At 35.5% G+C, this 22,837-nt stretch overlaps 1 protein-coding gene across 2 annotated transcripts in view; it reads left to right on the top strand.

Moving 5' to 3' along the window:
* The window catches only part of LOC128548020 (E3 ubiquitin-protein ligase PDZRN3-like), a 233,718-nt gene that overhangs the window by 74,786 nt on the left and 136,095 nt on the right, over window positions 1–22,837 (top strand). The window contains exon 1 of one of the 2 annotated variants that reach the window (XM_053522281.1): window positions 13,545–13,898. The exons of the other annotated variant lie outside the window; for it this stretch is intronic. Within the exon in view, the coding sequence (XP_053378256.1) occupies window positions 13,836–13,898 (63 nt within the window). The 5' untranslated portion in view covers window positions 13,545–13,835. Of the gene's footprint in view, window positions 1–13,544; window positions 13,899–22,837 lie in introns of those variants that run through there. 2 annotated transcript variants of the gene reach the window in all.

The raw sequence follows: 22,837 nt of genomic DNA, 5'->3' as shown, positions 1-22,837 counted from the left end.
TTAGGTGAGCGACCTAGGGCCATCTTGGCCCTCTTGTTTGTGTTAGGGGGACCATTATTAGTCCCCTACTGGTTGAAAACCAGTTTCGGGGACTATAGGAATGCACTTTTCCGTCATTCCGTCCGTCCGTCTGTCCGTCCGTCCGTCCGCAATTTTGTGTCCGGTCCATAATTCTGTCATCCATGAAGGGATTTTAATATTACTTGGCACAAATATTCCCCATGATGCGACGACGTGTCATGCGCAAAACCCGGACCCCTAGCTCAAAGGTCAAGGTCACAATTGGAGGTCAAAGGTCAACAGGGCTTTTTTCCTGTCCGGTCCACAACTCTCCCATCCTTGAAGGGATTTTAGAATTACTTGGCACAAATGTTCCCCATGATGAGATGACGTGTCATGCCCAAATCCCGGACCCCTAGCTCAAAGGTCATGGTCACAATTGGAGGTCAAAGGACAACGAGCTGTTTTCCTGTCCGGTCCATAACTCTCCCATCCATGAAGAGATTTTAATATTACTTGGCACAAATGTTCCCCATGAGGAGACGACATGTCATGCGCAAAACCTGGACCCCTAGCTTAAAGGTCAAGGTCACAATTGGAGGTCAAAGGTCAACAAGGCTTTTTTCCTGTCCGGTCCATAACTCTCCCATCCATGAAGGGATTTTAATATTACTTGGCACAAATGTACCTCATAATAAGACGATGTGTCATGCACAACTTTCAGACCCCTAGCTCAGAGGTCAAGGTCACACTTAGCAGTCAAATGTTAACATAGCATGAACAGGGTCTGTTTTGTGTCTGGTCCATAACTCTGACATTCATTTAGGGATTTTAATATCACTTAGCACAAGTGTTCCCATGATGAGACGACATGTCATGCGCAAATCCGGACCCTAGCTCAAAGGTCAAGGTCACAATTGGGGGTCAAAGGTCAACAGAGTTTTTTTCCTGTCCCGTCCAGAACTCTGCCATCCATGAAGGGATTTTAATATTACTTGGCACAAGTGTTCCCCATGATGAGACAACATGTCATGCGCAAAGCCCAGACCCTTAGCTCAAAGGTCACGGTCACAATTGGAGGTCAAAGGTCACTAAGGGTTTTTTCCCTGTCCGATCCAGATCTCTGTCATCCATCAAAGGATTACAATGTTACTTGGCATAAATGTTCCCCATGATGAGACGACGTGTCATGCGCAATACCCAGTACCTAGCTTAAAGGTCAAGGTCACACTTTGAGATCAAAGGTCAAGAGGATTTTTCTCCAGTCCGGTCTATAACTTTGTCATGCAAAGCAGAATTTAGATATCATTTGGCACAAATATTCCCCTGGATGAGACAACATGTCATGCGCAAGAACCAGGTCCCTAGGTCTAAGGTCAAGGTCATATTTAGAGGTCAAAGGTCATATTCAACAATGACTTTGTATGGAACATTTCTTCTTCATGCATGGAGGGATTTTGATGTAACTTGGACCAAATGTTCACCACCATGAGGCACCCTTGTTTTTAGAATTACATCCCTTTGTTGTAACTATAAATAGATTTTATTGTAACTTTTTTATTACTGGCGGTAGAGAAAAATCAAGACCACTTTTCTGTGGTACAGCATGTATGTTACATCCAACTTTTAGGTGTATTTTGACCTATCTCTACCTGGTAAAAAGTTTTTTGTGGACTTATATTATTTATTTTTTTTTTTTTGTTTATTTTTTTTTAAAGATTAATTTCCCTTTGTTGTTACTATAAATAACTTACATGATAACATTTTTATCATCAGCCAAAAAAATTCAATATGAAAACAACTGTGGGTTTTTATATATGCACATTTTAATCCAAGTGTGTTGTTATAACATATTGTATATGTAGTACAATATTGTTTATACATCATTGACAGATATCAGTTCATTATGTTATACTGCAGTAGAGAAAATTAGGTGCCTTCCAGTAGGGGACTTTGTATTGCATGGCAATACTTCATTCACTTGTTTTACTGGGCATTTTTGTTTGTTTCTGGATGACACTTGTCTGTTACTAAGTAACCTTGTAACTTCTGTCTATAACTGTGTTGATTATGTTACTTACCAAATGACCTTCATCTCTGACATGGTAACCTTTGTCTACTGATGGGCAACCTGGTATTGAATGACCTTTGTTTTGAACTTAGTACTTGTTACTTCTCCTTTCCCTAGTGTTCATTGTCTTTTATTAAATGTTGTTTTTTTCTTGTATTTGGAATCTGTTGTCTGATCTATGGTAATCTTTCTCACTCACTTGGTGTTAATTGTCTGGCTGACCTTCATCTTTTACCTGGTAACCTTTGTCTTCTATTGGGTAACTTTGACTGTCTGATACATGCTGACCATTGTCTCTTACTTGATCACAGTTGTTGGTTGCTTTTAGTGACTTTGTGGCCTTTGTATGTTACATGGTGATCTTTGCCTTTGCCAATTATAGGGTGTCCTTTGTTTCTTTCTTGGTATCCAAATTGTTTTTTTATGCTGACATTCCTCTTTGGCTTGGTGACCTTCCTCTGTCTTAGTGTCCTTTGCTTTTTGTCAGGTGAATTGTCTGTTATTGATCCAGGGTACTTTTATGTATTTTTTTTTTACTTGGTGACCTTTGTCTCTGACCTTGTTTATTTTGTATTTTATCAGATGATTTACTCCCCCTCTATCTATATTTGGCATAAATTTATTTGTACTTGTTAGATTTTTGAAGCAACTCGTCTGTAATATTTTTTCTCTGAGGCTGTGTTTTTAGTGTTCCGTGCTTCAGAGAAATCTACCCTTACCTATTATCTTTTGTGTCTGTTGTTGGTTAATTGTTGTCTGTTATGCAATGAACCTTTGTCTCTTTCTGTTTGTTTGTTTTTTTCGTTACTTGGCAACCTTTGGATTGGTACAGAGACGCCTTTGCCTATTGTGTCAAACAGGTGTTTCAGTTTAAATCTACTGTGAGACATATAACTAGTTTCCTTTTAATCAAATTTTGTTTAGTCATGGATGTCCTTGTGCTGGTCATGAAGCAATTTATGCTGAAAGTAAAAACTGTTTTCCTTTTTAAAGGATACATATCGATTGTATAATAATACACAGGGACAATACCAGAAAAAAATAGCTATATTAGAATTTTATTTAGATTTACAGGTCTGTGTGGCCTCCAAAGTGCACTTAAGAGGTAATAAGACAGATTGGTAGCTTAAAAAAGAATTGCAATTGCTAGGAAAATGTCGGAACCAGACAAACATTTCACGTCTGCAAGATTTAAAATGGATTCCATTTGCTTAAGACTTGTTGAAATGTTTTGAAAAGTTGCAGAAGAACAGGGTTCGCACAGGCTTGAAAAGTACTTGAAAAAGAAGGGCAGTCTTGAAAAGTCCTTGAAAACAAAATTTGTCTTGGAAAAGTGCTTGAAAATTGCCCAAAAACCTTGAAAAGTACTTGAATTTCTTATTTTCTCGTATGCTAGACAATTAAAATCTCCCTGAAAATCAAAAGTAAATCTTTTAGAATAAAATCGGCAAGTTTCGAGCAATGGGCAGAGCTACGAAAACGCCGTAATAAAAAAGGTCGAATGTGTTCGGGACGAAAGCGAAGTTTGGGTACAAATGTTTCGTACTTTCTGTTAGCGTTGTCTCCCCTGACTAAAATGGCGTCAATTCGTCACGGCTAGAATTTACAAATCTGTGTAAGTATTATTTATAAATAAGTCCTTGAAAACTATAAGACTAGTGCTTGAAAAGTCCTTGAATTTGACTTGGCCATGTCTGTATGAACCCTGTAGAAGTGGTTTTGTGTAATTCAATTTTGTGCAGAAAGTACAACTGGTAATACTTATTGTAATCTAGTTCTAAGTTTGGAAATACAGAGAATGAAACCATTGGCTTATAAAAGGGTAAATGTCCTGTAAATGAAAAAAGTCAAACTTCGTTCAAATGAGATAGAAGTTTTGATGTTTCTAAATGTAGAAGATACGAGTTTGGAATAGCATTCAAAAATTACACAATGCAGAAGTTTTGACCTGTAATCAGTTCACCTTTGCTTGTGAACAGGACAATATAATCTTTTTTTAGACTAAACATGTTTTCATTCCTGAACAACTTTTTTGAAAAGTCTTCCATACTTCATCTTGTGTAAAATTTCCATTTTTGTGCCAGCAATATATCATCAGAATAAAACAAACTAATATCTGCTGTTTGTTTGAATGACAGAGTTCGTATCAATTTCTGTGGGCAATTTCCAGAATCTATATTTGAGAAAATGATACATAAGATGATGCACTTCCGATCAATGGCCCAATGTTTACTTTTTTAAAAACCGTTTGAATAATAACCTCGACTTTGATTGATGAGACTGATTACTTTATGCCGATATATTCCTGCAAGCTTCCGTTGTACATAGATTTCATCCAGATCATAGAGCTGTTTTCATTAAAAGCTCTGGTATTGGTGTCTTGGTTATTTGTCAAGTTCTGACATGCGTTATCAATATTGAGGACTTATGATTGTCTATTGGAGGTTTAATCTCCATATTAGATGTCACATCAGAGAAACAATTGTTGCATTATGGGAAAAAATGTTGCATTATGGGAAAAAAATGTTTTTTTCAATGTAAGCTCGAACAACGACTTTCTGGTTCAATAGACTATCAGACATACGATTGCTTTTGAAAGAAATACAATTGCTTACACAGTATGATTGCTTTTCGAAGAAATATTATGCTTTTGATAGAAATACATTTGAATATTGATAGTTCTTTATTTTATATTCATCAAGTCTTTTAAAATTTGTATTGAAATGTTGTGGTAGTTCATTTATGGAGGATTTGTTTAATTTGAACCCAATTATATTTTGTCAGTTTTTTATCAAATTTTCAGTTAAGCCCCAACATGAGATACAGGTTAACATTTATTGACCTAAGGTTTACAATGGTCAACATGGTTTTACATTTTAAACAATTGGCATCGTGCCAAGGCTGTCTGCATTGCTTTATAATCATACATTGCCTTATGGTCATACATTGCTTTATGGTCACACACTGCTTTATGGCCATGCATTGCTTTATGGATATATATTGCTTTATGGTCATACATTGCTTTATGGCCATGCATTGCTTTATGGCCATACATTGCTTGCTTTATGGTCATGCATTGCTTGATGGTCATGATGGTCATGCATTGCCTTATGGTGATACATTGCTTGATGGTGATACATTACTTTATGGTCATGCATTGCTTTATAGTCATGCATTGCTTTATAATCATACATTGCCTTATGGTCATACATTGCTTTATGGTCACACACTGCTTTATGGCCATACATTGCTTGCTTTATGGTCATGCATTGCTTGATGGTCATGCATTGCCTTATGGTGATACATTGCTTGATGGTGATACATTACTTTATGGTCATGCATTGCTTTATGGTCATGCATTGCTTAATAGTCATACATTGCCTTATGGTCATACATTGCTTTATGGTCACACACTGCTTTATGGTCATGCATTTCTTTATGGTCATGCATTGCTTGTCAAGCATAAGAAATCTCTGGTAACACTCTAGATGCCAAATGTTCTGCCTGATCTTTATACTAATTTGTTAGAATGTTTGTATGAAATTTTTGTCAAAATTGAAATATTATTATCTAAGATTAAAGACTTAATCACTAGGTCAGATTATGGAGAACTATTAACCCTGTAGAGGCTACATTTTCTGCCTGATCTTAGAAAAAATACTTTTTAGTACTCGATGCCATGTTTTCTGCCTGCTCTTAATGAAACCTGGTCAGAATGTTTTAATGAAATGTAAGTCAAGTTTTAATCTGGGTCATCAAGGTTAAAAACATAAGTTACTAGGGCAATTAATAGAAAAGCCTTATTTACTCTGAGGATGCCACATGAGGTCAAAAACTAGGTCACTAGGTCAACTTGTTGTTTACATACTAGTGGCAACACTGTATACAAGGTCCTGATCTTCATGAACTTTAAAGAGAATGTTTTGTCTTTATCAAATCTAGGTGAACTTTAAAACTTTGTCAAAAAGATTACAAAAATTAGGTAACTAGGTCAGATTATTGAAAAACTTGGTTACTGTTCTGCCTGATTTACATAAAGTGTGGTTAGAATGTAATGAAATCTAGGTCGTATTGGATACTAGTTTATTATGGGGTAAGAACTAGATTAGGTGAGTGATACAGGGCCTTGAATACTAGGTTTATGGGGTAAGAACTAGATTAGGTGAGTTATACAGGGCCTTGGATACTAGGTTATATGGGGTAAGAACTAGATTAGGTGAGTGATACAGGGCCTTGGATACTAGGTTATATGGGGTAAGAACTAGATTAGGTGAGTGATACAGGGCCTTGGATACTAGGTTATATGGGGTAAGAACTAGATTAGGTGAGTGATAGAGGGCCTTGGATACTAGGTTATTATGGGGTAAGAACTAGATTAGGTGAGTGATAGAGGGCCTTGGATACTAGGTTATTATGGGGTAAAAACTAGATTAGGTGAGTGATAGAGGGCCTTGGATACTAGGTTATATGGGGTAAGAACTAGATTAGGTGAGTGATAGAGGGCCTTGGATACTAGGTTATATGGGGTAAGAACTAGATTAGGTGAGTGATAGAGGGCCTTGGATACTAGGTTATTATGGGGTAAGAACTAGATAAGGTGAGTGATAGAGGGCCTTGGATACTAGGTTATATGGGGTAAGAACAAGATTAGGTGAGTGATACAGGGCCTTGGATACTAGGTTATTATGGGGTAAGAACTAGATTAGGTGAGTGATAGAGGGCCTTGGATACTAGGTTATATGGGGTAAGAACTAGATTAGGTGAGTGATACAGGGCCTTGGATACTAGGTTATTATGGGGTAAGAACTAGATTAGGTGAGTGATAGAGGGCCTTCATGGCCCTCTTGTTTCTATTTAAAGTTTCAGTTTGCAATGATCTGACATTGGTGCAGACAGAAATCTGACACTTAACACACTGAGGTATTAGGGCTTCTCCCAGTTTTGTGGTGTTTATTGCAGTTTGATGCATAAATTTTACATTATTGAATACCCAAAAGATTAATTTAACTTTTTTACCCATTAATAACAAACAATAATAGAGCTGGTATTAACATTTTCCAATTACACCCAGTAATTTTTACTTCAACATAAAACATAGGAGAAAAAACTAAATTTGTTTAGTTGTAAGTGTGTGTGTTGTCTTTGTTATTTGAAATGGAAGAGACATCTCGGAACAAAGTTTTCCATTAATTCTGTAATATCCTAGCCACAGAAAGCAAATAAATTTTCCCAATGATAGCTTTTGTTCTTGGAGTAGGAATTGGTTCCCTGGAAATATGGAGACGTGTAGCAATTACTTTGTAACTGTTGCTTGTAAATTGAACAGGAGAGTAGCAGAAAAAAACAATGTACACGCCAGCTTTTCTTCTAACAAGTGACAATAAAAGCAAATGGAAAGTACCAGATAAATATCTTCTTTTTTTGTTCGATTTGTAGTAAGCAGTTTATATTGGACAAGACATCAAATACTTGTGATATATCTAGCAAACATTGTTTCATCAATATATACTACCCATTTATACATTCATCAAAAGAGAAAAAGTATTATTTGCTATAAAAGGATGTTAATAGAACTTCATGGGTTTTAATTAATTTTCACTTTAGTTTGTCATAAACATCTATGACCTTCATGGCTGCATTAGATCAGTTGTTCCAGCTTTCTATAATAAGGGCCATCTTGTCTTCCCCAGTATTTATGTTGTAGCTCTATGTCAGGAGCAATGCTTTGCAATAGCAATGTTTGACCATAGCAACCATGACCATAGCAGTGCTTGACCATAGCAATGCTTAAACCATTACAATACATGCCCATTGCAGAGCATGACTATTGGAATGCATGACCTTAGCAATGCTTGACCATAGCTGTGTTTGATCTTGCAATGCTTGACCATTGCAGTGCTTGCCCATAGAAATGCTTGACTATAGCAATGCTTGTCCATTGCAATGCATGACCATAGCAATGCTTGACCATTGCAATGCATGACCATAGCAATGCTTGACCATTGCAATGCATGACCATTGCAAAGCTTGACCATTGCATTGCATGAACGTTGCAATGCATGGCCATAGCAATACTTGGCCATAGCAATGCTTCACCATGGCACGCTAGACCACAGCAATGTTTGACCATAACAGTGCTTGACCATAGCAGTACTATTTGCAATGACTGACCATAGCAATAATTACCATAGCAGTGCTTGGCCATATATAGCAATGCATGACCATAGCAGTGCATGACCCTAGCGATGCATGACCATCATGATGTTCAAACTTTAATTTAGCCTTTGAATTCATATATACATTGCTTTAGCTTTTTGATCATAGACAGTCCAGTAGCATAATTATCTGTTGCTGCAGCTTTGTTCACAGGCAATTCATTACCATCATGGCAGTCTTATATAATTGCATCAGTTTTTGGTCATAAGGAATCCACAACCCTTATTGCTGGCTACTCTGAATTACTTCAACTTTTTGACAAAATCACTCCAGTGACATCACTGCATTCCTCTCCATTTCTACAACCTTTTATCATAAGTACTTCAGTATAATCACTGCATTCTTCTCCATTGCTTCAGTTTTAAATCATAAGTACTCAAGTATCATCTCTGTATTCCTCTCTGTTGCTTCAGCTTTAAATCATAAGTACTCCAGTATCATCTCTGCATTCTTCTCTATTGCTTCAGCTTTTAATCATACACCCTGCAGTGTCACCACTGCATTCTTCAGTGCTTCAGCTTTTGGTCATAAACCATAGAGTGTCATGCATTCTTCAGTGCTTACGTTTTTAATCATAAACCCTACAATGAATGTCATCACTGCATTCTTCAATGCTTTAGCTTTTGGTCATAAACCATACATTGTCTGTCAAGCATTCTTCAGTGCTTAAGTTTTTAATCATAAAACCTATAGTGTCATCACTGCATTCTTCAGTGCTTTAGCTTTTAATCATAAACCCTGCAGTGTCATCACTGCATTCTTCAGTGCTTTAGCTTTTAATCATAAACCCTAAAGTGTCATCACTGCATTCTTCAGTTCATAAACCCTACAGTGTCATCACTGCATTCTTCAGCACTTTATCTTTTGGTCATAAACCCTACAGTGTCATCACTGCATTTGTCAGTGCTTTAGCTTTTAATCATAAACCCTACAGTGTCATCACTGCATTCGTCAGTGCTTTAGCTTTTAATCATAAACCCTACAGTGTCATCACTGCATTCTTCAGTGCTTTAGCTTTAAATCATAAACCCTGCAGTGTCATCACTGCATTCATCAGTGCTTTAGCTTTTAATCATAAACGCTGCAGTGTCATCACTGCATTCATCAGTGCTTTAGGTCAGAGACCACCAATTCAAAAAAGTACAGGGAACTTACTGGGAATGAGGTAAGTGTATACCTGGGAATAAGGTATCATCTGTGCGTTCTGATTGGTCAGTCATGTAAACAAACCCAAGAAGTGATTATTTTTTTCAAAATTGAATATTTTTACTGCATTTACAGTATTTCATTATACATTTTGACAAAATTTGCTACATTTTATGTGTATTGAAAAAAAGTTTCATCAAATGAATTTCTCCCGCCATGACAACGATGTAAACAGGGGGTCATCTCATTCACACGAAAATTACTTAAATAAAGTATCACTATTCATATGTTTTTCGTCCGATATTTTGGTGGAACTAAGATAGTTCTTGAAGAAAATGTGATTGGATATACATGTTTCGATATATGGAAGGCCGTACACGCCATAATGTTATAATGGAAGTCTATGGGAAAACAGTTGGTGTTCGTTACCCTTTAGCTTTTTGTCATAAACCCTACAGTGTCATCACTGCATTCTTCAGTGCTTTATCTTTTGGTCATAAACCCTACAGTGTCATCACTGCATTTGTCAGTGCTTTAGCTTTTAATCATAAACCCTACAGTGTCATCACTTCATTGGTCAGTGCTTTAGCTTTAAATCATAAACCCAGCAGTGTCATCACTGCATTCATCAGTGCTTTAGCTTTTAATCATAAACCCTGCAGTGTCATTACTGCATTCGTCAGTGCTTTAGCTTTTTATCATAAACCCTCCAGTGTCATCCCTGCATTCTTCAGTACTTCAGCCCTGCACTGTCATTATTGCATTGTTCTGTATTGCTTCGGCTTTTGCTTCTAAGCATCTCAGAACCATTTTGGCTGTCTTCTCAATTGCTTCAGATTTTGTTCAAATAATCTAACTGGTGGAGAAAGACCCCAATACCCTCGTAACCCAGCAGGCCTTCTTTCAGTCAGGGTTGACCATGGGTTGACCAACTGTTGACAAAAGCAGTTTATGATCTTCAGTCCATTCTTGTTTAGTTGCAGCAGCTTTCCACTGTGATAAAATCCAAAAGCATCATTTAGAGTATCAGGTGATTTGCTTCAGCTTTCAGTTTAAATGATGGTCCTTAGAGGACCTTATTTAAATAAATTTTCATTAAGCAAATGGCTTCGCTGAATTTCTGATGCTTTCTCTGAATTTCTAATTGTTATATGAAGACCAAAAAGTATGTATCAGTTGTCAATAAGTTATAAAAAATTCAGATAAATGATAATTCAAACCTTTGAACTCGTTGATTACAGGTACTGGTTCAAAGAGAAAATATAATTACAAACATGTATGCAAGCTGATTATTTCATCTACACCTTTCAAAGAGTTCATGAATCAATAATGACTCCCTGATTGATTGATTTGTGTGCAGAATGTATTCTAGTCATGGAGCTCAAGAGTCACTACTGTTTGATTATTATATTTTGCAATAGTTTTATTTCTTCATAGGTTAAATCAAATACTTCATCATTGTAAAGAACTTGAAGACTCTTACATGTAATGCAATGACTTTGTTTATAATATGGCTGCCAAACATAAAATATATTAATATATTTTGTATTTCCTGTCTTCATTTATTGTTATGTTATTGTTACTGCAAATGATTGTCATAGGTTTGAATATTTGATAAGTATAGTAGAAAGTAATCTTGAATCCATTGGTTTTAATTACATCCCTTTATAGCTCATGAAAGTAGTGCTTTACTTAAGCCTTGTAATTATGCATAGTCTCTATATGGACAGCCTAATGATCTGCTAAAAAGTATTATGAAACTTCAATGACTAGCTTTTGGTGCGGGGCAGACAGGTGGTGTTTTGGTGGGTTTAGATAAATATTACAATCATTATCAATATTATTAGTCTTTGAATACAAACATGTTAATCTTAATAGTTCCAGGAATTGGATTACTTGCACTTTTTTGCTCCCAAGTTACAGATTTGTTTCAAAAGTTGTGTTGTTTTTTTTCTTAAAGAAAAAAATCTCAAAAAATTACTGTCACAGAATATTCAACCAGGACGGTAGAGTCAATTATATTACGTTTGCATCATGCCCTGCAACATGTGCGGTCGCCGCCTCCTGCTGACAGATTTTTTGTCCGTATTCAGGAGCAGAACGTAACAAACAAGGTTTCCCTGATGATATTAAAAATTCATTGGATCCTGATGATTAAAATATTGAATCTTTTTTGCATAATACTGTATAACCCCTAATAAATGCTTCCTAATTTATTTCCGAAAGTAGGCAATACATACTTATTTCTGACCTTACTTCTCAGTAAAATACGTAGAAAAGTCGGTAAATCAGGCTTTGTTTAGTTTATCATAATTCTGTTTGTTTTTTTTCTGCGTTTGGGTTTTGGAATATTTGTTGGAAATATCTAGATGTAAAATGTCAGTGCTGGCTTTGCTCATTTTGTCATGGTGGAACCATTTATGGAAATTTTTGGTTGTGTCCAGATTTTAGAAAATCATGAGTGGACGGTCTTTGAAGAGAAATACAGTTTCGGTGTTGTTTTGGTTCTTGTCATTAAGTCTGATTGTGTTGGCATTTTTACTGTCGGGATGTCTTGAATTACTAACCAGCCATATAGAAATATTTATGGAGTTGGTTCTAGTGTTTCAATTAAAGTAATGGACAGACAAAATATATTTCTGATCATCTGATACTAATAAGCAAATAGTATTGAATTAGATATTCATTAAATGTGTATCGAAAATGTTATTAAAAATTGTATGTCACCCGATAAGGCTGAATGTGAATTCGAGATAATCTCGAACCTTCAGCGAAGCAACCATAATAGATGGCTTTTTGCCATTGACAAAAAATGTAACAGTTTGTTTCAATATGGCTCCAAAAGTCACAGTTAATATGATTTTTATCATTGTTTTTATGAGTTTGTATAACATTATATTTACATATAATTGATTTTTAACATTAATGTTTGGCACATAGAAAGCAGCAGATGTTTGTGTTTTTTTCTGATGTTTTGTATGTTTTAATGGAGCATATAATATAATATTGATCATATATGGAATATATTTCAAGTTTATGGAAAATCTTATACTATTATTAGTTTTTTTTATTATCTCCAACAAGGGATATGAATATTTCGTTTTTATGATATTTTTTACAAATCAGTATTTCAGGCATATTATTTGAAAGTGCAATATATCATTTGTATAGACAAAAAGCCAGTTGTTACAGTTAGGGACTACGAGCTTAGAAGTCGCATGTTTGGTAGGCTGGGCCTGTTCGGGTATAATATTTGTCTGTAGACAATATATACAGTCAAACCTGTAGTAAGCAGTCATCCAAGGATCAACACAATCTGTCTACTTAAGGCAGGTGGCTGCTTAAGGAAAGTTGAAATAAGAACAAAAAGTCAATCTGGGAAGTTAGCTGACTGGCCGGGTAAGGCAAGTGACTGCTTGAGGCAGGTGACAGCAAAGACAAGTTGAAATAAGAACAAAAAGTCAATCTGGGAAGTTAACTGACTGGCCGGGTAAGGCAAGTGACTGCTTGAAGCAGGTGACAGCAAAGACAGGTTCAACTGTACAATGTTGTCATTCAAATCTTGTATAGAACCAGGAGTGCTTGTTTGGTTAACTGCTCCCTGTTACAATACCTAAAAAAGATTTACAAATTGCCTAAAACCCATAAATTATGAGGAAAAACATTCAAGAAAGCTAAAGGAATGTCATTAATTTTTTGTCATAAAAATAAAGAACCTTTTCACCAGGTGAACAAAAATTCAATCAAAATTTTCTGGGATTTGACATTACTCAAAATGACATATTGTACACATGTTGAGAAATTACCAATTATAAAGGAGTCCGCGACCAGGTATCAAGTAACAGTTTGAGATTTCTCTAAGAGGAAAACCTGTTGTTCTGTTTGAAGGAATGATACACTGGAAGTATTGGTTTTTGATGACAAGACCTATTGTACGATATTTGACAGGAAAAGTCTTAACCTGCAATGCAGAGAATTCTCGTTATGTATTGAAATTTATTGTCATTAGAGCCAGTATAATTACAGATGCAAAATGCATGTTAAAAATGGCGAGAATGAATTCATCTGGAATTTGAATCTTGCAGAATTTTAATTGACTGGATTACTGTAAATGAAAATGCATAGATAGTTCTCGTTAGATAATGTTGTTAAGAATAAAGGTTTATGCCAAATGTCAGCTTTCAGTCTCGAAGTTGTATAATGTTTCATATAAGCATGCAACAATATTGAATGAATATATATAGAGAAATATTATTTGAAAAATTGTGCCGTTGCCAAAAAAGGATACATCTGGTTTGTCAGCTTCAAGACATCTTTGAGGCGTTTCATTTTACTTCATTACTCAGTTATGTAAGACGATATATAAAGCTGGATTAGCAGGACATTTGCAGTGCACGTGAAAATGGAGGATCTCTGTAATAAGTGGTTGGAAGCTGTTGCTGAGATGGATGGAGCTGGATTAATGGTAGGATCTAATTTATTTCTCCTCCCGGTATTTTGTAAATTGTAACTTTTGGGAACATTTTATGTGAGTGGCTTCTGTGTTTTACCATTGAGAACATGTAAAAATATTGTCGAGATATGAAATTCATGAGCAGCCTAACAAATAGACCTTTTGGTCGAAAACCACAAGAACTTAATACCAATGAAATTTGAATTTCTCAGCGTATAACAGTGTCAGGTTGCAAGTTAGGGCATTACAATGTTTCCGTTTGTCTGGCATAGAAGGCAGTTGCTTTCTTGGACTTTACTTACACTATAATCTTGTCAGGATTTTAAATTTGCAATGATGCCAGAAGGAAACCTTGAAATTGTTAAAATGATGGATGAATGGATAGGGAAGGGTGACACAAATGACTAATTAAGAGGTAATTGGATAGCAGGAGGGTACAGTTACTGTTGCTGCAGATATACTGGTGTTTTTAGATATTGCCCTTGATTATGCATCTTTCTTGTATTTGTCATTATTTGTTAATTAACCCTTAGCCTGCTGCAGGCGAATTTAACAGCCTTTGCAAACAGCTTGGAACCAGATCAGACGCCGATTAAATCGGCGTCTGATCAGGTTCCAAGCTGTTTGCTACTCTGACAATACTTCTTCCAATTTTGGAGCAAATTGAATGAACTTATCAATTTTAGCAGACGCCATTTCCAGCAGACGAAATTTACCTAGCATGCTAAAGGTTAAAAGAAATATATTTTTTAGCTTGTCTGACTTCTTAAAAAATGGACATGGTATTGTCTTCATTTGATTATCAGTGTTGGTATTACTAATTATGTCTCCCCCAGGAGACATATTGTTATTGCCCTGTCCGTCCGTCCGTTCTTCCGTCCGTCCGTCCGTCCGTCCGTACGTCACACTTCATTTCCGAGCAATAACTGGAGAACCATTTGACCTAGAACCTTCAAACTTCATAGGGTTGTAGGGCTGCTGGAGTAGACGACCCCTATTGTTTTTGGGGTCACTCCGTCAAAGGTCAAGGTCACAGGGGCCTGAACATTGAAAACCATTTCCGATCAATAACTAGAGAACCACTTGAACCAGAATGTTGAAACTTCATAGGATGATTGGTCATGAAGAGTAGATGACCCCTATTGATTTTGGGGTCACTCCGTCAAAGGTCAAGGTCACAGGGGCCTGAACATTGAAAACCATTTCCAATCAATAACTAGCGAACCACTTGACCCAGAATGTTGAAACTTCATAGGATGATTGGTCATGAAGAGTAGATGACCCCTATTGATTTTGGGGTCACTCCGTCAAAGGTCAAGGTCACAGGGGCCTGAACATTGAAAACCATTTCTGATCAATAACTTGAGAACCACTTGACCCAGAATGTTGAAACTTCATAGGATGATTGTACATGCAAAGTAGATGACCCCTATCGATTTTGGGGTCACTCCATTTAAGGTCAAGGTCACAGGGGCCTGAACATTGAAAACCATTTCCGGTCAGTAACTTGAGAACCACTTGACCCAGAATGTTGAAACTTAATAGGATGATTGGTCATAAAGAGTAGATGACCCCTAACGATTTTTGGGTCACTCTGTGAAAAGTCAAGGTCACAGGGGCCTGAACATTGAAAACCATTTCCGGTCAGTAACTTGAGAACCACTTGACCCAGAATGATGAAACTTCGTAGGATGATTGGTCATGCAGAGTAGATGAACCCTAACGATTTTAGGGTCACTCTGTTAAAGGCCAAGGCCACAGGGGCCTGAACATGGAAAACCATTTCCAATTAATAACTTGAGAACCTCTTGATCCAGAATGTTGAAACTTCATAGGATGATTGTTTATGCAGAGTAAATGACCCTTATTGTTTTTGGGGTCACTCCGTTAAAGGTCAAGGTCACAGGGGCGTGAACATTGATAACCAGTTCCGATCAATAACTTGAGAACCAATTGACCCAGAATGTTGAAACTTCATAGGATGATTGAACATGCAGTGTAGATGACCCCTATTGATTTTGGTGTCACTCCGTCAAAGGTCAAGGTCACAGGGGCCTGAACATTGAAAATCATTTTTTGGAAATAACTTGAGAACCACTTGACCTACAATAATGAAACTTAATAGGATGATTGGACATGCAGAGTACATGACCCCTATTTATTTTGAGGTCACTTGATCAAAGGTCAGGGTCACAGGAGCCTGAACAGTGACTTGAGAACCACTAGGCCACGAGTGTTGAAATTTAGCGGGATGACTGGACATGCCAAGTAGATGATCCCTATTGCAGTCAACCATCAGTGTCTCTTTGACTTTCGGTCCTGACCCCTATTGACTTCTTGCCTATAGGACTTTGCATTGGGGGAGACATGTGCTTTTTTACAAAAGCATTTTGTAGTTAACTCTTGTGACTTGATATACTTCTACAAGAACCATAACTCTGTCTTGAATATAGCCCAACTGTTTTGAATATAGCCAATGTCACGCCCTAATCAGACATGCATGGATGCTTTTATTTAAGTTAGTCCTCTACAAACTTGTTCCTAGAAAGTAGCTGCTGTACAAAATTATTCTTGGCGAATACAGAATGATGCTAAGTGGGTGAATACAGAATGATGCTAAGTGGTTTTCGTTGAGCACTGGTACAAATTTTTTCTTGGCAAGTAATTGTTCTAGCAAGTAATGAGATAAACTGGTTGTGAGCAAGTGCAAGTATTAAAACTTATTCTCAGTAAGCACTGATACCAACTTGTTTTTAGTAAGCATTGATACTAACTTATTCTCAAGGAATACTACTAAAACTAACTTGTATTCAGTAAGTGTTTGTGCTTACTTAACAGTGAGATTTTGAACTTAGTTTTATCTGTGAGTTCTTGAACTAGTCTCATGTTCTCAGTAAGTACTACTACTTACTAATGTTCTCAACAAGTATTAGTACTTACTTGTTGTTAGTGAGTAACTGTACTGACCTGTTCTCAGCAAATACTACTAATCATTTGCTCTTAGGGAGTACACCGGTATCTAAGCTTGTACTCAGCGAGTATCAGTGCTAACTTGTTCTCAGTGAGTTTAATACTAACTTGTTTTCAGTGAGTATTGGAACTAACTTTTCCTAATTGAGTAGCAGTATTTTAAACTTGTTCTCAGTTAGCGCTGGAATTAACATTTTCTCAGTGAATAATAATTAAATTTTGTTTGCATTGAGTATCATTATTTTAAACTTGTTGTCTGTGAGTATCAGTACTAGCTTGTTCCCAGTGAGTATAGGTACTAACTTGTTGTCAGTGAGTTTCAGTACTAACTTGTCCTCAGTGAGTATAGGTACTAGCTTGTTCTCAGTAAATATAGGTACTAACTGGTTCTCAGTGAGTATCAGTACTAACTGGTTCTCAGTGAGTATCAGTACTAGTTTGTTCTCAGTGAGTATAGGTGATAACTTGTTCTCAGTGAGTATAGAGTATCAGTACTAACTGGTTCTCAGTGAGTAAAGGTACTAACTGGTTCTCAGTGAGTATAGGTACTAACTTGTCCTCAGTGAGTATAGGTACTAACTTGTTCTCAGTGAGTGTAGGTACTAACTGGTTCTCAGTGAGTATAGGTACTAACTTGTCCTCAGTGAGTATAGGTACTAACTTGTTCTCAGTGAGTATAGGTACTAACTTGTTCTCAGTGAGTATAGGTACTAACTTGTTCTCAGTGAGTTAGGTACTAACTGGTTCTCAGTGAGTATCAGTACTAACTTGTTCTCAGTGAGTATAGGTACTAACTGGTTCTCAGTGAGTATAGGTACTAACTAGTTCTCAGTGAGTATCAGTACTAATTGTTCTCAGTGAGTATAGGTACTAACTTGTTCTCAGTGAGTATAGGTACTAACTGGTTCTCAGTGAGTATAGGTACTAACTGGTTCTCAGTGAGTATAGGTACTCACTTGTTCTCAGTGAGCATCAGTACTAACTTGTTCTCAGTGAGTGCTGGAACTATTTTTTTCTCATAAACTTGAGTATCGGTACTGTTTTATATGCAGCTCAGCGAAATGCACAACATCTCCATAGTGAAATTACTGAGTACATTTTACAAGATAATAATAAGTATCAAAATTAGGTTTATCATAGAATAACCCGAGTTTGGAGTTCTTATGCATATTGATATATCACGAAGGCCCGAGTGATTTATTTCTATGCATAAGAACGACAAACGAGGGTTATTCTATGATAAACCTTATTTAGATTCTTGTTATTTCGATTCTAATATGACTTACTTCAAATAACGTTAGACAAGAATGTTTTCATCGAACGTAATAACAACTGCTATTGAAGTATGTACGTTATTAGCTGGTTGTGTTAGAATATAATATATCCTTTTGTTTGTCTTACAAAGTTGAATATCAACTGTCTTGCTATTATTTGCGTCTAGGTCACATTTACATTATTAGAGAAAGTTTACAATGGGTATTATGCTACAAACTTGGCATCATTTGATTTTTGAATTTATTAACGTTTTTCATTTGGTCTTTGATACACAGTCTAACTAATGGAATATGAAATGAACCTAATGGAATATAAGATATCTTCTATCTTTCTAGGAGTATTTTTTCAGATCTTTCATGAAGTCATAAAGATATCCATTATAAAACGATTACATGCAATTGATAGAAATTCTTTAGATAATGTCACATTCAATGCCTGTTTTATGGTAATCATATATTATCATCTGTGGATTATTGAAGATGCTAAAATATTGTCTGCATTTAAAAAGAATTTTAAAACACCTTATGGTTCCTGGTTTTTTTTAATTATTTGTGAATGGCTTACAACAAACAAACAAACATTCATTTATCTTAAGAATTTTAATACAGACTGGTTGTTATCTTTTGACAAACTTAGAAAAATAAAAATACCATACATAAAATTGAAGGCTACCCTTTGGTATTTGTCTTATAAAACCAGTTTGCAGATGAATTTTGTGTAAAATGATGTCTGCTTGTTAAAGGTCAAGGTTACTTTCAGAGAAATAATTTTTTTGACTCTAATTGGTCAGTATGTTTGAAAGAAAATTGATAGCCAAACTGTATAAAAGTACTTTTTGTAGTATTTTAACAAAGCCAGAGTGCACCTTCAACAGACAGTAGAGTAATAAAAATATTGACCATACAGAATGCATTGTCATATTGTAAAAGATAATCTTTTCCTTGCATTTATGTGAGTTTTGCATGTCAGATAGGCATTAACTTGTTTCTCAATGAAGTTAAACCCTATCTGACAATATAAATTTGTTGTTCATTATTTTCCATAAAGTTTTGCTTCAATAGCTCAATGTTGAAAAAAACCCAAACAAGGTCTTGTATTAAAGAACTAAATTTGGAGACCAGTCTGAGAATACAACCTTGTCATTGGTCAATTTCAACAACCAAAAAGGTTACAACACACTAAATAGCTGCTCTTCTTTATTCTATATAAAATTGACATATTTCCATGTTAGCACCCATTTTAAATGTCTGTAACTTGCATTTTCTTGAAGAATATTGTCAGTGTTGAATAAAAATCAAAAGAAAAGTGGGGGTCATGTTTCCTCCAAGAAAAATATTTTCAGTCAAACATACCAACTACAAAATCAGCTGAAAAATGAGACCCCATTGTAGAGGTAGTATATTATCTAAGAATGTCATTGTAAAAATGCTACCTACATGTCAAGCATAGATCTGTCATGTGATTTCAGCAAAAATATTGCAAAGAAAATAATGAAAATAGCTCTACAGAGCAAAAAAAGAAGAAGGAAGATTTGAATCTGCCATTATGCAACTGTAACCTTTTTTGTGCCATTTTCTTATATTTAGTGTCTGTGTGCCAGTAAATGTGGTGTTTTCAGACTGGTCTCCAGACCTTTTTGTTCAGTTCAGTAAGTATTATATTGCCTTAATTTGAACAAATCTTGGACAAATTGGTTCCCGTCTAAAATGTTATTTGAGAGTTTATGATACATAATAAATATGTTCTTTTTCTATGAATTATTAAAAAAAAAACTTAGTTCAGAGAGTACATTTTTACAAAAACTGCAACCAATCAGATTTATCGTTACATCTTATTCCAATAAAGTAAAGCCTGAAAGCATTTATTTCTTTCAGTGGCTTTTTAAGAGGGTAGATAATTTATATATCTTTCCTTTTATGGGTATATCGCATGTCAGACTGCATTTTATGTAGCAGTGCCTCTGATTTCAGTAATAAGACAAATTATAGTTTTCTAGGAACACATATTTCTTATCCAGTTTCTATACAAGTGTTGATAAGAAATCATACAGAATTGTTATATATTGATTAAACTAATGATTACTGATTGATTTCAGAAGTTTCCTGAATTATAACAGATTGTTTTCCATTGCTTTTCCAATATAGTAAGGAAGATTTCAGTCTTGACATGAATGGTAGAAAATTGACTTAATTATGTGCTCGCGAAAAGTATAATTCTAGTCTAACTTGATCAATCATGGTTGATGAAAAACTGACTAATGGTTACTGTTTAACAATCATTATGGTCAACCATGGTTGATGAAAAATTAATCAGTGGGTATGTTACCTAAGTTTGACAGTGGTCAACCATGGTTGTTGAAAAATTAACCATTGGTTATATTACCTAAGTTTGACAATGATCAACCAAGGTTAATGAAAAATTAACCGCTGGTTACATTACCTAAGTTTGACAATGCAATGGTTACATTACCTAAGTTTGACAATGGTCAACCAAGGTTAATGAAAAATTAACCAATGGTTACATTACCTAAGTTTGACAATGCAATGGTTACATTACCTAAGTTTGACAAAGGTCAACTATGGTTGATATGAAAAATTAACCAATGGTTACATTACCTAAGTTTAACAAAGGTCAACCATGTGACAAAAGTGTCAAGAAAATGTGACAGAAGCAATCAGAGACAAATATGTCAAAACGAAGAAGCAAGAAGCCAGGGGGGGGGGGTCTTCCAACTCCATTCATGTGGAGAAGTTGGCAGAGAACAGGTTAGTACTAGTACTACAGAATCCAGGAACACTGGTTAGGTTAACTGCCTTGCTTTTACATAACTGAAATATTGTTGAAAAACAGCACTACCCCCCAACAGTCAAGGAAACAAGAGGATAACAGTTTCAAGATCTGTAGGATACAAACAAAATGGGGCCTCAGTGTATTATGGTAAAAGCACCTGATTCTGAACTCAGAGGTCATGGATCTAAATTTTACTGGGGGGCGGAGTTTGAATTCATATGTTAGGTACAAAGTAATACTACTGGTATGAAATTCAAAAGGTAGACATTTAATGTATTGATTTTGATGTAAATTAGATGTTTCACTGAAAGAGCAAAGACAAAAAATCAAAATAGAAAAAGCTTATCTAAATTATTTTTGTCTATCTTTTATCATTCAGTGTTTGACATAAATCCTATTTGAGGAATTGATTGAGATCATTTTGTGAACACATGTTCAATCCTTGTTGAGTGTGTTCCCAGCTGCCAACAGATTAACTTAAGTAGCTGGTTTTACTACTTCTTTTGAAGCTAATCTCTTAATTGGCACATCTGATTTCCGATCTGGCCTCTGTCATCTATTGAGGACTTCAATTTGTTCAAAGGGCAATTGATTTTATCTGTGATGTAACTCTTGTTTGTTTCACTGGATTTGTAGTGGTTTTCTTTCCTCGCAAGAAGCTGTTAACTGTTTCTTCATGTCAGTGCAGTTAACCACTTGTTGCGTTGAGATGGAAATAGGTAATCCTTACCCAAAGTATCTATTATTTGTGCAAAATATTTATATAATTATGTGACATTCTAAATAATTCCTTGCAGAGGGAAATTATATCTGTAAGTGCAGGAACCTGAATCACAGGTTTCAGCTGCTGCTTCTCTTACTTAAATTACAAATCTTCTTTCACATAAGAATCCTTTTAAATGGTTGCTTTACTTCTGGAATGCAAAAAAAAAAAAAAAAAGTAGTTTGCATGGAAAAGGTGCATCACCTATATCTTGCACTGTTTTCAATGATATAAAATGAATAGTAGCACATCTAGAGAAATCGCCTTTGTAACTGCTGGCAACTGTAAGTAAATTAAGATGCAGTTAAGCTCAGGAATGACATTTAAAAATCATTTAATGCAAAGATACAAGATGGCATGTACCTAAATATAGCTCCTGTTGTAGTTGCCACTTGCGATTGTCTTTCTTGTTTCCAAAAGAGCATTCCAGAGAATGGAGAATAAATAGATATCAGTAATTTCACAGATAAGAATAAGTTTAGAATTTTTCCTTTGACAGTAGAGGGTTTTTTTTATGATTTATTTCCATAATGCATGTTGTTCATATTACCATTGGTTCCACTTAAAACTGAAAAGCTATTTGAAAGTTGAGACATAAAAGAAAGTAATGGAATTGTGTATTTTGATAGATTAACCAATCCCTCGATAAAGATTGCTATATCAAAACACACTATAATATATCATTCTTGAAAGATACAGATAAATCCGAATAACAAAAAGCTAATGGTCAACAATGGAGCGCCAATTTCCACATAAACCTATTACGAGTAATTGATAGTTGTCGGGGTAGTTTACAATGGTGGATCAGACCGGCTATATCTACTAAATGGATTCAGTAATCAGCTAATGTGATTTGGTGAGTCTTTCATCTAACCTTATTATTTTATGCTCTGATTTGCTTCTCCTTATACAGTCTTATTTCAGGATATTGCGCCTAACAATTTTCCTTCCGCGGTTAGATAACAGAAGAATCGGAAATCGGGAACGTTCAATTTGGGTAGATTATATTGTATACATTCAAAGTGGGTGGTTTTCGCATTAGAGTAACTTCGTTTCTACTTTCATCTTTTATGTACAAGACTGATAACTTTATTCCATTGTGATTAATGTTTTATTAGACTTCTACTTGTGACATCATACAGTATTTAAAAGC

The sequence above is a fragment of the Mercenaria mercenaria genome, chromosome 13, assembly GCF_021730395.1.
Source record: "Mercenaria mercenaria strain notata chromosome 13, MADL_Memer_1, whole genome shotgun sequence".
Lineage (NCBI taxonomy): Eukaryota > Metazoa > Mollusca > Bivalvia > Venerida > Veneridae > Mercenaria > Mercenaria mercenaria.
The sequence above is the reverse complement of the archived record's forward strand: the minus strand, read 5'-3'. Positions and strand labels throughout refer to the sequence as shown.